The sequence below is a fragment of the Petaurus breviceps genome, unplaced genomic scaffold, assembly GCF_028583685.1.
Source record: "Petaurus breviceps papuanus isolate PSGF00001 unplaced genomic scaffold, PetGlider_PUasm1.0 207, whole genome shotgun sequence".
In the NCBI taxonomy this organism is placed as follows: domain Eukaryota; kingdom Metazoa; phylum Chordata; class Mammalia; order Diprotodontia; family Petauridae; genus Petaurus; species Petaurus breviceps.
This window is the reverse complement of record NW_027185850.1, coordinates 15,938,979-15,955,675: the sequence shown is the minus strand read 5'-3', so window position 1 is coordinate 15,955,675 and position 16,697 is coordinate 15,938,979. Positions and strand designations below refer to the sequence as shown.

The 16,697-nt window shown below is 42.0% G+C and overlaps 1 protein-coding gene and 1 pseudogene across 7 annotated transcripts in view; both read right to left on the bottom strand.

Annotated features, from left to right (window-relative positions):
• Positions 1-4,195, bottom strand: part of LOC138164923 (cytochrome P450 2J2-like) — a 49,673-nt gene extending 45,478 nt beyond the window's left edge. The window contains exons 1-2 of one of the 7 annotated variants that reach the window (XM_069092891.1): positions 3,965-4,195; positions 2,791-2,813 (exon numbers count right to left, since the gene is read on the bottom strand). In XM_069092891.1, the coding sequence (XP_068948992.1) occupies positions 2,791-2,813; positions 3,965-4,195 (254 nt within the window). Of the gene's footprint in view, positions 1-741; positions 748-1,897; positions 1,906-2,790; positions 2,814-2,940; positions 2,949-3,578; positions 3,584-3,964 lie in introns of all 7 variants that reach the window. The other 6 variants (XM_069092895.1, XM_069092892.1, XM_069092893.1 and 3 more) reach the window with 6 other exon arrangements.
• Positions 4,196-12,761: 8,566 nt separating this feature from the next.
• The window catches only part of LOC138164745 (cytochrome P450 2J2-like), a 46,973-nt pseudogene continuing 43,037 nt past the window's right edge, over positions 12,762-16,697 (bottom strand).

The following is a 16,697-nucleotide window of genomic DNA, read 5'->3' as shown; positions in this document are numbered from 1 at the left end:
CCACTCAATTCAGTCTGATCCAGTTCCAATGAATTCATTTCAGGTCACCCCAACTATATCCCAAGTCCTATGCTAGGAGCTGAGCAGACAGTTACAAACACCAAAGATTGCTTCTCTTGAGGAATTGGCATTGGAAGAAAATGATCTGTGCATATATAAGTAAATACAGAATACATACAAAGGAAATTCTAAGTGTTTTGAGGGGAGACCAGCACATGGGAGACTTCCTACAAGAGATGGCCCTGTGAAGCTCAGCTTTGGTGGAAATTAGGAATTCCAAAAGCTTCAGGGAAAGAGACAGTATATTCCATGCTCTGAAGTTGCTGTTAAATTCAAGGCAGTATGCTGGGCTAGGAATGTATGACAAAGAACAATTAAGAATTTAATATGGGGAAAAGATTTAGAGGTCAACATTTGAAGCATTGCAAGTCCATTGGAGTGGGTAGAATTTAAGCTGACAGAGGACAGGACTATATTTATTTTGTTTTCTTAATCTCCAGCACCTACCATAGTACCCACCCCAAAGTAGGTCCTTATGAAATGCTTTATTAATTGATTCATTGATTGATTGAATCTTTCTCCTACCCACACACTCATCAAAGCCATTTCAATACTCAGCAGACAGTCTTTGAGAGAGACTGGATGAAAAAATCAATCAATGATGCTGCCAACATGGTCATAAAATTCTTTGCACTTAGTAAGGCTTATCCTCAGGTCACAGATACCCTTAGAGTCTGTCACCAAACTCTTGTCTGAAGCCATTACAGCTTGGTAGGACCGAAGAATACTGGTCTTCTGCTTCAAGGACCTCAGAAAGTGAAAGACCTCAAGTTGATAGTATATGATTATTTTCAGGAATCAGGGATATTTAGACATTAAAAGGAAAAAAAAAGTGAGGTGAGAGATGGGACATGATAAGGGCTTATGACTTGAAATCTAGTAAGATCTTGGTTCAGATCCTACCTTTGACTCTTACCTGCAACCTGTGACTGAACTTTTCCAATATTTAATTTTTGCATGTGTAGCAGTTATCTCAAAGGGAGGTGTTGAAGATCAAATGGGATAATACATACAAATTTCTCTTCAAATGTTCAAGGGCTATCTCAGTCTCAATAGGGAGGCAGCATGGGATAATGCATAGAGACCCAGCATCAGCATCATAAAGACTTGGGTTCCTATCCCCCCCCTGACCCATGCCAGCTGTATAACTCTTGACAAGTCACTTGACCTTTTTATGTCCCAAGTAGAAGGTCTCCAGTGGGGTGCTCATGGATCTGTGCTTGGCCCTGGACTAGCATTTCAACAATGCTTCAAAGAAAGACACAGATAGGGTTGTAATTGCAAGCCAAGTAGTACTTTGCTTGTTTTAGCTACTCAAGTGCCTTTGAGGATAGACTTTGATTGTATTAAGAGTTTTTGTTGGAAACAGTATACTTTGTGTTGCCCTTATTAGGCCTAAGGGAATTTGGAGAACTTCCTTGCCCTTAATAGGCAGAATGCAATCACATGGGAGCTCATGGTTGGTGGAGCTTGCCAAAAGATTAGAACAGCAAGGGTGGAATGAGAAGGGTGGAGTAGAAAGGAGCAGAGCAGGGGGGGGGGGGGGGGAGAATGCACAGAGTTGTGAGTTATCAGAGCTATTTGTGATATCAGCATTCTCTCTGTTGTTTTGTCTGTTGGTCTGTGTTAATTTCTTAGACAAAGTCCTATCTGTTGTTCCATATTGGTTTCTCAGGTAGAAGCCCTGTCTGTTATTAGGTGTTGATTCCTTAGATAGAAAGTGGATTGAGATGATAGTCCTGGAAATGTGTGTAAATACTGTTGCAACTCTCTTAAGCTTAATGTGTGTAAATATTGTTGTAGCTCTCTTAAGGTTAATGTGTGTAAACATTGTAGCTCTGTTAGCTTTGTAGCTAACATTTGTAGCTAACTTGCATCTGTTAGCTTTGTAGCTAACATAATATTGTAGCTCTGTAGCTTTGTCTTTCTAGAAATAGAAATTGAGAAGGGCTTGTAATAGAGAAGTCCCTTCCTGTGAGCCTAGATATGGAACAGGAGCAGAGAGCTGCCCACATGTGAATCCAGGCAACAGCTGGGAGTGTGTTTATCCAGGCAGGAACTGGGAGCGGTGGTCAGTCCTGTGGAAGAGGAGCTGTGGGGTTTGGAAGTCACCCTCAAGTGAAGATGAAAGAGGACTTTACTTGGATCCTCTGGAATGACTGATCGAGATTCTTAACTTACTGTGACCTAGGGGTGGATGTGATTGGCTTTAGGCAAATGGGAAATCAGTCTCCAGTCAAGATGAAAGACTTGGACACTCTATTAACTGAGGAGATTGTGACTTACTATGACCTAGGGGTGGATGATAAAGACTATGTGGCCACCTTAGTAATAATTTGTTATGTTATATTGTTGTAAGTGTTGTGCTTTAGTATCTTGAATGTTATGGTTTTGTTTGTTGCTGAATAAACAGAGAGTTCACTAAACTATGCTGTTATATCCTTAAAGTTATTCACAGTAGCAGTCCTCAGGAGAGCTGCTGGTGATTGGCTTTACAAGGGGCTTATCTGATTTGCAGTCTACACTAGGCTGAGAAGGGTAGTTAGGTGATGGAGTCAACCAAAGAATTTCAATGGGTAGTGGTTGGACTGAATACAATAAGGTGATATTCAAAAGGGAAAAATGTAAAATCTCACACTAAGACAAAACAACCAATTTCACATGTGCACTTGTTCTAAAAAAGATCTGGGTCTTGACAATTTGATTTTCTTTCCTATAAATTTGGATAACTGCATTTCATTATAAAAAGTATTCTTTATAATCCTTTTTTAAACATTTAAAACCAAGATTCTGAGAGTGTTTCCATTGGTTTGACCAGAATGACTGCCAGAGCAATCCAGGACACACTCAAAAAAGATGAAATATTCTGCATATAGCGACTGAGTAAACTGTGCCCAATATGAGCCAGCAACGTGATATTTCAGGCAAAAATAATATCATCATTGGTAGTGTTTGGTGAATTTGATTTAAAGGACCATTATTGGGATGTGGGCAGTATAATGTTAAAACCCAGCATTGACTGATAAGGCCAGTGAACATCAGTGACCTGACCCAGCCTGGCCAAAGTCTGGAGATCAGAGGGCGGGACCGTGGGTTCTGAAACTCAGGGGTGTGTCAGTGTGAGTGTGGTTGTTGTTCTTGTGGTTGTCATCATCCCTTTATTAGTCTGTCTGGTCAATCCTGTGGGTTTCTTATCAGAAGAAACTTTTTAAATCCATAAAATAAAATACACAGGATTTTAAAAGAAGCCAAGTATATTAAATGAATTAAAAGAAAAACATTTTAAACTCTAACTCAGTGGCCCCAGTTGAATCCCTCTGATTGTAGAGTTTGAACGGACCTCAGAGGCTGCCTTTGCCCTTCCTGCCAGTCTGTGTATTACTGAGCATGTGTTACGTGCTTACCATGTGCAGGTACTGTGCTGAGCACTGGGGATACAGAAAACAGTCTCTCTAGGAACTCACCTATCACTTTAGAGATATAATCATAATAATAGTAATGATAATAATAATAACAACATTAGCTCACATTTCTATGATGCTTAATATGGGCCAATCACTGTGTGAGGTGCTTTACAATTACCATCTCATCGGTTCCGAATCACAGAAATTGAGTCAGAAGGGACCTCGGCGGCTATCAAATCCCTACTACATACAGTGTCAACAATGACACACCCCATGAGTGATGAGCATATCATTTTCTTCAAGTCCCACAAGTCAGAAGAGTATATGAACCCTGAACCCAGGCTCTCTAAGCCCCAAACCAGACATTCTTTCCTTTGCAAGAAGCTGCTTCTCAGGTAGGGCCAGAGCAAGGATGGCCCCCAGGCCTGTGGCTGCCCCATCCTGCACATTCCCCAGGGCACAGGGCCCATGTCCCCCTCACAGCCATTGGATTCTCGCACTCCCATCTCACTCCTTACCTTTTGGATGCCAATTTGGGGGTTTTTAAAGTCAATCTGGAAGAAGTTGCCCACTATGGGCAGCCCAGGAGGCCCAGGGGGGTAGTGGAGATGCTGCTTCCTGTTCTTCAGGTACTGTGCCAGGATCAGGAGGATGGCAGAGAGGAAAAGGAGGGTCTGCAGGGGGGATTTTTCCCAAAAAGAAGGGAGCACAGTTCCCAGAGGGAGCTGCATCTTTCCCCAGCTCTGGCACCAGAGTCAGAAAAGTCAAGCTTCTCCTCCCTCTTCCTCTTCTTGCAGCAACAGCAGCAGCTGTGGGACTCCCAGGAGCAGCATTCACATGCGGGACAAAGCTCAAGCTGTGTTTATCTCCTTGGAGCTGCTGCTGGGTCTGGTTTTATAGGCCAGGCAGTGAGAGCTCCAGGAAGTGCCAGGCTCCCCTCTGTGCCCCAGCCCTCTGCCAGGGCCTGCCTCTTGAAAGTAAACATGCCCCACCCCTACAATCTTCTACCCTGAAAAGAAGACTACACTTGTCTGCTGGGAACCAGAGAGATAGATTGGCCAGAGCAGCCAGGAAAGACTCCACACCCAGACAGACCCCAAACAGTGGGGCCCAAATCACAAGGCCAAGGCTGTGAGGCAGGAAGTGACCTAGAGCATCATTCCCTTACTTAGGAGAGGAGTAAACTGAGATGCAGAGATGCCAGGAAGCTGACAAGGTCCCACAAATCTGTTTAAATCTAGAGAATTCAGTAGAACTTAACTCATTTAGTTTCAAGTCAACACTCTTCTCCATATTACAAATTGCCTCTTAATGGGATTGAGAACTAACATAGAGGGATTCTAAACCTGAGATCCAGGGACCTCTAAGGGCTATGTGGATAGATTTCAGTTGGTTTCTGGATAAAATAATTGAATGGGAGAAAATAATTTCAACTTTATTTGAATAATTAGAATAAAATTCTAACATAACTGAAATAATTAGAATTCCAATATAATTTGAACAATATTTTCATATAATTGTGTTAAATTGGAATGAAATTCCAATATAACTAGGGAAAATTGGGATAACTGGAATAAAATTCCAATCTAATTGGAATAAATAGGAATAATTGGAATAAAATTTGAACATATTTCAATATATCTGGAATTTAATTTGTAATCTTATATATGTTATTTTATGCTCTTAAATTTCATTCTGAGAAAGGATCCATATGATGAGGTACAGGCTCTGGGAACCCCCTTGAACTCTGATAGACTCTTCCCATTTAATGAGGCATTTGCCTGAGGCCATAAGCCTTTCAATACAGCTAGGCTCAAATCTCTGTTCCTAGCCTAGCTCTCCTTTGTCCAGCTAGTCCTCACCCTTGATCCTCCCAAGATATCTATACACCCTTAAATCAGCCCTCCTTTGTTCCATCTCCAGGTAGCCTCCAGCTACTTCCCACCCTTGATGTCTCATCACTAGAGTCTGACCTCATTTAGATCCTCCTGAAGACCCTCCTCAAACTCCTCCTCCTACCCTAGATTCCTCCCACAACCTTTCTGTATATAAGACCCCATCTTGCCTCCTTGAGAAAAAGAAAGCCCAAGAATTAGCCAAGAGATTCACTCTGTGTCAGATTACTTGTCCAAGATAAGTGTCGCAGATACTGAGGCTCCTTAAGAGTCAATCCATTACGGCAAACCTTTAATAAACTTTGCTTTTCTTTGGCTGAGAGAAGACTTGAATAGAATTCACTTGGCAGGACCTGGTGTGTTAGTTAATGTGGTCTCAAGAAGCTCTAAACCTTAAACCTAACCCTATACCTCAATAATACAATGTAGATAATGCTAACATGTGACTTTCTAAGCCTGCAGTTTGACACACTAGACTGACCTCTGTGGTCCCTTTCCACTCAAAAGCTATGCTCTCTCACTATGGAATGAAAGGTTGTGTCCCCTGTCCTCAGGAATTGTATAAACAAGAGGTAAAGGGTAGGAAAATAGCTCTTTGGACAAAAGGCCAATCAATGACCCATAGTTTATTTTTGAATCATAGACTATTTATATGGAAGAAGTCTTAGAGATGATAGGATAATAGGGTCACAGATCTGAAACTGGAGGGATCTCAGAGGCCATCTAGTCCAATGTCTTCATTTTACAGCTGAGGAAACTGTGGCCCAGAGGAGATGGGACTTGACAGTGGAGACCATCATCAGTCACCATTATCCTATTATTCTATAGGAATTTAAGGTTTATAAGGAATTTTCCATGTATTATCTCATTTATTGTTTACAACAACCCTGTAAAATAAATGTGATTATTATGCCCACTTTACAGATGGAGAAACTGAGGCTGAGAAAGTTTAAAAGACTTGACAAGGGTTACATAATGAGTGTCAGAGGCAAGATCTGGATTCAGGTCTTCTCACCCTATGTGCAAGGATGGCAGCTGCTCAGGTTAGGTAGGTAGCAGTTTGTAGGGGTGGGTTTCAATCAGAGGTCCTCTGACTGAAAATTTTCCTCCTACTTCATCCTGCTTTGCTTAAGTGATAAATATATTGGTAATAGTAAATAGGATTTTTTTTTAACCAAAGTCTGTAAGTCATTGAAGCAATAATGAAATATAAAGATCTTCCTTGTACTTTTATAGGCCTTTGTGACTATATATGTTACTCTTTCTCTTTGGAATGGGGTCACTTTCCCAGGGCTAAATGTAAGAGTTTACTTGACTGATTCCTCCTCTTAGAGGGATTGGCCATCTTTGTGGGAATATATGGAATCAATCACATGTTCTTTTAAACTCAGACATCTTTAAAAAGATGTCTTGCTACTTTCAACTCTTGTCCAGTCCACAGCTGGAACACATCCTGTGCTGAGTAGCCTGTCAGTTGTCTGGTGAGACAACTAGAGTGCATGCCCCATTCTCCATTTTGGATCTCAATCAAATTAAAGAAAAGTTGGGTAAGTTCTCTGAAAATCCAACAAAGTTTACTGAAGGCTTTAGGGTCTTGTCCCTGCAGTTTGAGCTTTCTTGGGGTGATTTGCATATCCTCTTCTCTACCTCTCAGTTGTTCCACTGAAGAGAAGAGGAGAATCTGGGAACAAGCCCCCAAATTTGGGGATCATTTGGCTAGCAATGACCTCAGAAAATGCTCCCCAGGAACAGCTGCTCTTCCCACTAGTGACCCAGGATGGTATTATCAAATCTGGGAAGACAGGGAGAAGAGAGACCATATGGTACTTTGCCTGTTAGAAGGCCTAATAACTGCATTTTAAAAGCAAATAAATTATCAGAAATTTAGAGAAGTTACTCAGACAGATCAAGAAAACCCCACCATTTTCCTAGATAGACTTGTAGAAGCTATTACAAGGTATACAAATTTACATCCTGACTCTATAGAAAGGGCAGCAACCCCTAACATGTATTTCATTAGTCAGTCTACCCCAGATATTAGGAGGAAACTTCAGAAATTGGCAATGGGACCCCGAACAATTCAGGCCCAATTACTGGAAACAGACTTTGGAATCTTTAATAACAGAGACCTCATTACAGCAGAGGAGAAAGAATGAAGGGAATGAACGAGAGACAGAGAACAGGCTCAATTCTGGGCTGCTGCCATGGCCAGGAAAAACCCCTCCAGTGCACACTTGGAAGAGGCCCAGTCACTTGGGCAGGGTGACAACCAGCTTTTACTGCCACAAGGAGGGTCACTGGTCCAAGGAGTGCCCCTCCAGGGCACTGCCCCAGAGGGAGCCCCAGGAACCAATGCCTCTAGAACTGTGCCCATCTGACCAGGAGGGACATTGGAGGAAGGATGGTCACTGTGGTAAAAGTGGTAGGACTGCCTCCCAGTACTGTGTCCTCCAGTCTTCTCAAGATTCGGAATGATGGGGAAGCCTGGGAATTGGCAGTGCTCCCACCTTCTCCATTTCCCTTGCTGAACTCTGGGCAAACATAAAGGCTGAAGGTAAGGTTACCCACTTTATTATGGCTAAGTTTTCTGTTCTAATCTATTGGTTCTACCCTCCCCTTGACAAGTCAGGTCAGGGGCATGGAAGGGGAAACTTAAGGAATGTTTCCAGACATACCCGGTTCGCTGCCTGCTTGAGGATCTGTTGTTTGAGCAATCTTTCCTTATGCTCTCCTCTTATATTGTCCCCTTGTTGGGAAGGGACCTGTTGGTGAACTTGGGAAACCAATGTTCTCTAGCTAAGCTTCCCAGATCTCCCCATGTTCCCTCAGGATTGTGGGAGATACTTGAGTCAAGAGTTGGGATCAGGAAATTCTTGGGTGGGCTACTTCTGCCACACCATCATTTGTTTGACTCCTAGATGCTAAAGTGTCCCCCCAGAGTGGTTCATGTCCAATTAAACCCAAGACTTTGGAGGGACTGCAACCATTAATTGCTACTCAAGCCCCAGACTCATTCTGTCTGGAGTGGGGCCCAGACCACCAGGTGAAATCATTTGAGACTTTGAAAACTAAATTGACCACCACTCCAGATTTACCCATTCTAGGAAAAAGCCTTGTACTCTCTATGATAATGGAAGTAGAGAACAGGTTTTGGGAGTTATTGTCTGTTTTTGAAAACTATTAGATTCTGTGGATGCTATTGCTTTTCATGTGCTAAATTTCCATGGAGCAATTTGGAAAGGAAAGGGATATATGATAGCATTTGGCTTTAACATAGTTATCTTTAATTACAAATGGGAAAATTGTCTTTTGTACCAGGGAAATTGTCCTTTATTTTTTTCTTTTGGTGCCTGTTTGTTTTGTTTGCTTAACCTCCTTGCCAGGTTTGTCTCCTCCAGGGTTCAAGCCATCAATCTCTGGATGACTGTATCCCAGTTCTCCAGTCCACTGGACCTGGCATCATCAACATTCCAGTATCTGAACCCTTGAATGTGAAGTCTAACCCGCTAGAATGGGATTCAAAGAGCCAGGGACCGCTCTATGCCCTTTGCCAGCAGGAAGCACTTTTAGAAGCTGAGACCTTTGCCCTTTACCCCAAAGGAATTTGGATCCCATTTGTTTGAGGGGGGAATGATGAAGTATGGGCTCTGGGAACCCTATTGAGCTCTCCTTGAGTCCTTGAGGCATAGGCTCTGGGAACCCCGCTTGAACTCTGAATAAATTGTCCTATTTGATGAGGCATTTGAATGAGTCCTTAAGCCTTACGTTGTTCTGGGCCAAAACCTCTGTTATTAGACTTTCCACCCTTGAGCCAATCAAAATATCAATTCACCCTTGAGCTGGCCTAGCCCACCATTTTCTGTAGTCTCTAGGTAGCCTCCTGCAACTTCCCACCCTTAATCAGTCATTGACCTCATCTGACTCCCGAAGACCCTTCCCCAAACTCCTCCTCTAGACCATCCCTAGATTCCTTCCACAACCTTTCTGTATATAAGATCCCATTTTCCCTCCATGTGTGTGACAGCACCATAGAATGACCTAGCACAGACTTACTCTGTGTCCAATACAAGTGAACTTTAAATAAACTTTGTTTTTCTTTGGCTGAGAGAAGACTTGAGTTGAATTCATTCAGCAGGACGCAGCATGTTATCGTTTTGGGGTCTCCAGAGCAACCCTAACCCTCTTTATGGATAACCTCTTCATATGGAAGACGGCAGAGAGACAGAGAGACAGAGAGACAGAGAGACAGAGAGAGAGAGACAGACAGACAGACAGAGACAGACAGAGACAGACAGAGACAGAGATAGAGAGAGAGACAGAGACATAGAGAGATAAAGAGAGATACATATGTGTAATGTATATGAGAATATCTTTGAAGAATTTAATTTAAAATTAAATGCAATTAAAATAAATATTACATCTTACACTTAAGAACAAAATCTCAATTTCACAAATACAGGATAGACAGGGTAGGACTAAAGAGAGTATGGTTGAAAAGAGAGCTGCTAATCAAGTTGACAGCAAGGTCAATATTAGCCACTGTTTTGCCAAGGCAGCCAAGAGGACTATGGTAGCCCTAGGGTATATTAAGAGATGTGCAGAGTCTAGGGCTGGGGAGGTGATGCTGTGCCATCCTCTATTCTGCTCCAGCCTCCTCTGGGGCATTTTCTTCAGTTCTGGGCACCACAGTTTTAGAAAGCACACTGGTAACCAATAAAGGAGGTAAAGACTCATATGCTTATAGCTTTAGAACTAGAAGGGATGTTAGTGGTTATCCAGACCAAACCCCTTATTTTACAGAAGTGAAGTGAAGTTCAGAGAGGGGAATGACTGGCCCAGGGTGACATAGGTAGTATCAGTCAGATATTAGAACCCAGAGCTTCTGACTCCAGACCCAATGATATTTCCATTGCAACACCTTACCTCCAGATTAAAAAAAAAACAAAAAACCTTTGGGATCATGCTATAGGAGGAACATTTGAAAAACTTGGGGATGCTTAGCCTGCCAGAGTGTGTGAGTTTTTTAGAGGGAGAGGGTTGGAGATGGAATTAACTTCAGTTCTTTGAAGGTTTTCCAAGCAAAATAGGGATTAACATTCTCCTTGTTTGTGCCAAAGGGCAGAATTAGAAACAGAGGGGTATTTAGGCTTGATACAATGGGAGGTGGAAAGACAAACCAAAATTGTCCAAAAGTGAAAAGGTTTGCTTCTCTGAAACTCACACCTGCTCAGTAACCCTGCCCTGGGGCACCTCCCTCCCTCTGATTGGAGAAGGTGGAGGGTGGACAGTAAGCAACTCCTCCTAAAAAAATAAATTAATTAATTTTTAAAAATCCTACTATATCCTCCATTTAAGGAGGGGACCCAGGGCAAAGACCTTATCATTTCACACCTGACTAAAAGACTTCACTTCATCCCCTTCCCTTTTAACACTCCCCTCCCCCACCCCCATCTTTCAGCTCTTTTAAATGGGCTTTCTTCTTCCTTTAGATTGTGAGTCTTTCTTTGTATCTGTATTTGTGGTATTTGGCACATAGTAGGCACTTAATAAGTTTTTATTGACTGAATGCTTCTAAGAGAGATTTCTGTTTTTGAGTTTTTTTTAAAAATTATTTACTTTTAGTTTACATCATTCAATTCCATAATCCCTTGAGTTCCAAATTTTCTCCCCCTCCCTTTCCTTCCCTCTCTGATACAGTTTATACAAATACCATCATATTAAACATTAGTCAAGTTGTAAAGAAGAGTTATAATCAATGGAGTAAACAATGATAAATAAGTAACAAAACAAAGCAAAACACAAAAGTGAGAGAGCAAGTGGATTGCTTCAATCTGCATTCAGACTCTAGCCTTTTCTCTGGATGTGGATGTCTGTCTCCATCATGAGTCTTTTGGAGTTGTCTTATAGCCTGACATTGCTGAGAGGAGCCCAGTCTATCAAAGTCAGTCATCACAGATACCATGTGTCTGTAATTGTGTACAAAGTTCTCCTCGTTCTGTTCTCTTCACTCAACATCAGCTTGTATAAGTCTGTCCAGGTTATTGTGAAGACTGACTTACACAAGAATTGATTATGTGTTAGGACATTAAAAAACATAATGAAATGCAGAAAAGAAATAATAAAGACATTATTTTCAGATCATAATCAGCAATACGATGATCTAAGACATACCCAAAGAACTAATGATGAAGCATATTATCTAGCTCCAGAGAAAGCACTGATATTGACTGAATACAGACTGCAACTTTTTTTCATTTCCTTTTTCTTTAATTTGAGTATTCTTGTGCAAAATTACTAATATGAAAATATATTACATAATTGCACACATAAAGCTTATATCTGATTGCTTATCACATGGGTGTCTACATTTTCTGATTGGCTGGGGGTATTATAAGAGTTTCCATTATCAGCATGGAAATGTACCTTGTGTAAGTATTTCTGAAAGGAACAGGCAAACTTTATAGTAACAGGGAACCTTAACAGATTAGCTGTTCTTAAGATGTGGCCATTCCAAACCCCAAGTCACTATAATTACTACTGGAGTGATTATAATTTAGCATCTATAACAAAACTTTTATTTAAAAAATAATCTAATTTAATTACTTATTTTTACTTTTCAACATTTATAACAAAGCTTTTAATAGCAATGAGGAACTCAGTTCATCAGCTGAATGGTTACTATTTCACACTGTGAAAGTCAAGGGGAATAATGAACACAATAGTTAGTGATTTAGAGATGCAACAATCAGCGAGTATATACTGGGCTCCTCCATGCTGGGCACTTGCTCAGCCAGATTCTGTAGATCCAAAGACATGAAGAAAATGTCTCTGCCCACAAGGGATTGACCATCTACAAGGATCTCTAAGGATCATCCTCATCAACCTGTGGATCCCTCCTGTAACTCACATAAACTTTCTGTACCCTCCTCTAAAATCATACTCAGTGTATGAGTTATAAGGGCAGGAGACCAAAAAGAAGCCAAGCAAACCAAAAAAAAAAAAATTTCATCTGGGCCCATTGATTGAGTCAGGGGAAGAAAAGCATTGGTTCTCTGTTTATATCATCACAAGGTTTTAGATTTAGAGTTGGAAGGAACTTTAGAGATCCTCCTCTTGATTTCAGATGAATGGTTATGCTTTCTGTTTGGTGGTGTTAAAATTCCTCTTCTTTTTCTGATTTGGAAGGTTCAAATTGGGTGACAGCTCCTCTGTTTGTCTCTTTTTCCTTTTCTCACCCCCATGACTTCTCTTCCTTTCCCCACCCAAATTCCAAAGGGCAGGGTGGAAGACCCATTGAATGACGAGGATGGTTTGAAGTCTTTCCCCATCACCTCTTGGAAGACCACTGTAATGTCATGCCAAGGAAAGACAACTTCCCAGGTTCAAAATACCAGAGTAGGTGCTCTCCATTTTATTCAGTGACAAACCAAGAACAGAGAAGATCAAAACATGACATCATTCCAAATACAGTATTTACTAAATGTGATTAAATAATCTCCAAGGACTACCCCACCCCAGGACCTTCCAATCATTCAATCAATTACAAAGTCCCAGTTCTAAACACTACTCCACCCCTAGGCTATACCTCCATTTAGTCCACCACAAAGCCCCTCTTCTCAAATGGAGATTAGTTTCCAAACATAAGTAAAGTACCTTCATTTGTTCAATCACAGAGAACAGAAAGGTTAAAAGTTCCCCACCCCTGGATCTCAATTGAATCTACCCCAGAGTTACATCAAGTTTAAACACAGCACTTAATACCCAAATGGAGGTCTTTTCTTCATCTTGACACAAGGCAAGTTCTCAGCAATCTTAGTTCCTGGGGAGACAAGGCTTAGCAAGGCCACAAGATACATTGCCAGTCTCTTCATTAATTCATCCTCTGTCTGTAGAACAGTCCTAGAACTCCTGAAAACATTAACAAAACCCTCTCGCAGGATTTCTGTAAACATACAACAAGAAAATCCTTCTTCAGGGCTTCTGAACCAACAGAAAGGTTCCCAGACCCCTGCAACAACAGCACTGTCCTTCACCAGTGGACAGTATTCACTCTCTGTCTGCAGGACAGTATCCGGGATTCTTATCCAACAGCCAGGTTCCAGGACTTCTTCAACAGGACAGTCTTTCACCAGTGGACAAATCTGGCAAAAGAACATCAAAACAGACAGCCAAAGTACCAGCAAAACAGCCATGTCTCCTCAGTCCTTGGCAGCTCAGGGGGCAGGTCTCAAAAGTCCAGGGCAATTCAAAGCGGCCACCAGCAATTCTCTTAGTCTCTCACTCTGCCTCCACGTGGGTGCTGCTTCCAAAAAGTCCTTCTGCCTCTCTCTTGTCTCTCCAAATCTATGTCACCAGCTCCTCCCAGTTCAGGACTCTCTTTTCACATCAACAAGTCCATCCCACAGGTGGGATTAACAAGCTCTGGGTTTTAACATAATCAATTTGAAAACCAAGCCAATACAGGGGAATCTTTATGTTCCATTACTATCACAACCACCTTACAGACCTAACTTGGCCTACATCACTCGAGGAATGGCACAGATTTGATAGGAGGCAGGAGAGACAGTCATGCCAACTCTGAAGTCAAGGCTCAGTTGGGTGTTTGGGGGAGCCTGGAACGTGAATTTCTGCAGCAGACAAGTGAAGAAAAGGAATAGCTCAGCCCGAGCCAGCTGTTCCCCCAGGCAGACCCTCTTTCCTGAAAGGCAAGGAGATCAAAAGCAGTGAATCACTGATGCTCAGCACAGGTTGTAGGTCAGGGTAGGGGGTCTCAAGGGCTTGGTTCTCAGTCTTAGCTTTGGGATGGACTTTAAGACTTCAGTGACTTGTCAACAGCCACCATGCTAATAGGGTTTTAGGGTTAAATTTGAGCCCACGCTTTCATTTCTCCACGCCAGGCGCCATATCTACCCTGCCATGCTGCTGCTGACCTCAGAGACTTGGTACAGATGAAATACTTCATCTGAAAACAGAGATTCTGGGATTAAACACTACCTTGCATGCTTCTCACCCAGGTGGCGTTGGACAAGTCACTTAACCTGAGGGGGCCCAAGATTCCTCATCTGTGAAATGATGAAATTGAAAATGTGGCCCCAAGGCCCCTTCTACCTCTGGATCTAAGATCCTGCTTTTCTGCAGCCTTAGCAAAAACAGGTCCCTTCTCTGAATTTAAGCCAGACATGCTCAGTGGAGAGAGTTGGACCTGAAGTCAGGAAGCCCTCAGTTCAAGTCCTACCCCTAATATTTAGGAACTGTGTGGTCCTGGGCAAGTCACATACGTGCTCTCAGTCTCAGTTTCCTTGTTTATAAAATGGGGATAATAATAGCACCTACCTCAGAGGGTAAAGATGTAAAAGTATTTTACCAACCTTAAAGGATTATATAAATGTTATTTATTATTATTACTGCTCTTCCTGCTCCTCCTCCTCCTTATAATACCATTACTATCTGTCAAATGTAAATAGTATTGGTAGGTACCTCACTGGAGTGTTGAGGAGGCTGAATGGGATAATGCATGTCAGGGCTTTGTGAGTCTTATAGTACCAATTTAATCTCATCAGCATCATGCAAAGAAACACCCCATACTGGATTCAGAGAACCCAACTTGGGTCTTACCTCTGAAACTCACTAGCTGTGTGATTTTGGGCAAGTCACAGCCCCACAGGGCTCAAAGCAGCTCTGTAGGAATTTGGGAAACAGAGGAAGTGCCCACCTGGGTCTGGCAGACCCTACCAAGGAAGATAGATTGTTATGGGCAATAGATCCATTATCTCAGAACCAACTTGACTTAAAGTTGTAGACTCTCCTGAAGTAGAAAGCATAGGAAGAAGTAGACAGAACTGAATAGACCCCATTATTTGTATAACCAGCTTCGATTATGTCTGGATATTAAGTGAATACCTGGTCACCTTTTCCAAAGGCATGAAGGAGCCATCCTCACTCCTTTCTCCAGGATTCCACTCTCAGCATGCTCATGTTATTTGTGATGGGAGAAAGGGCCAGCCCAAGCATTAAGAGACTGAGGATGTGTGCCAATCCCCTCAGTGATGACAGCAGCTGGCCAAGTCAGCTGTTTGGTATTAGGGAAACAAGCTATGAGTTAACTGAATGATCTTGTGACTTTTCAATATGTCCAAGGTATCAGCCTTTAGTCTGTTACTCATTCTCTGAGAAATCTCAGTAGCTCCACTTCTTCCAACTTCCTTTTGGAATATTGAAGAAAAGAGATGATGTGGACTCATATCCAAACAGAGAGAGGGCAGGCCATGGACCCAGGAGGATCAGAGGATCAGAGACTAAGAACTCAAAGGGACCTCAGAAAACCATCTACTCCAGCTCTATTTACAGATTTGGAAAATGAGTTACAGGGAGGTTAAGTGATATGACCATGTCTTCCTCTCAACTTTTAAATAACAGACACAAGATCTTCCAGAATAACAAGAGATGGCATCTTTTGTGATTTCACATTTACAAAGAACTCTAAATTTCATTCAAGCTTTACCAAAGCCAGGTGAGGCATTAACTGATTAATTCATTAAACAAACCCCCAATGATAATAATAGCTAACAGTTATGAAGCACTTTAAAGCTGGCAAAGTCCTTTAAAATATCATCTGATTTTATCCTCAAAACAATGCTGGGAGGGTTTTTACAAATGAGGAAATTGAAGTAAAGAAAGGTTAAATGACTTGCCCAGCTAATAAGTGTCTGAGGCTAAATTTGAACTCAGGTCTTCCTGACTGCAAGCCCAGCTCACTGTCCACTGTATTACCCAGCAGCCTAGATGTCTATCAAGCATTTACTATATTCCAGGCACTTAGCTAAGTATTGGAGACATATGGAAGAAGCAAAAATGATTCTGACCCTCAAGGAGTTTGCATTCTAATGAGAAAGAAAATACTACGTTCATAAATAGGCATATATGAGATGTACAAGAGTAGAGAGACAAGGAAGGGCTTCCTGGAGAAGGAGGCATTGGACCTGGATCTTGAAGGCAGCCAGAGATCCCTATAGATGGAAATGAGGAAGGAGGGCATTCTAGGCCTGGGAGATGGCCAGTGCCAAAGCACGGAGTCAAGATAAGTGTGTGGTGTGGTGTGGGCAGAATAACACCCAGAGAAAAGACAAGATGAGGTCAGGTTTTGAAGAACATTCAATCTCAGGCTAATTAGCATTTGATCACAAAGGCAATAGGAAGACCTCAAGCTCACTGGGTGAGAATGAGGGCAGGAGGCAATATGGTCAGACCTACACTTTAGGAAAATCATTGTGGCATCTGGGTAGAGGATGGATTGGTCTGGGGAGTGACTTGAAGCAAGGAGATAACTTAGGATTCTCTT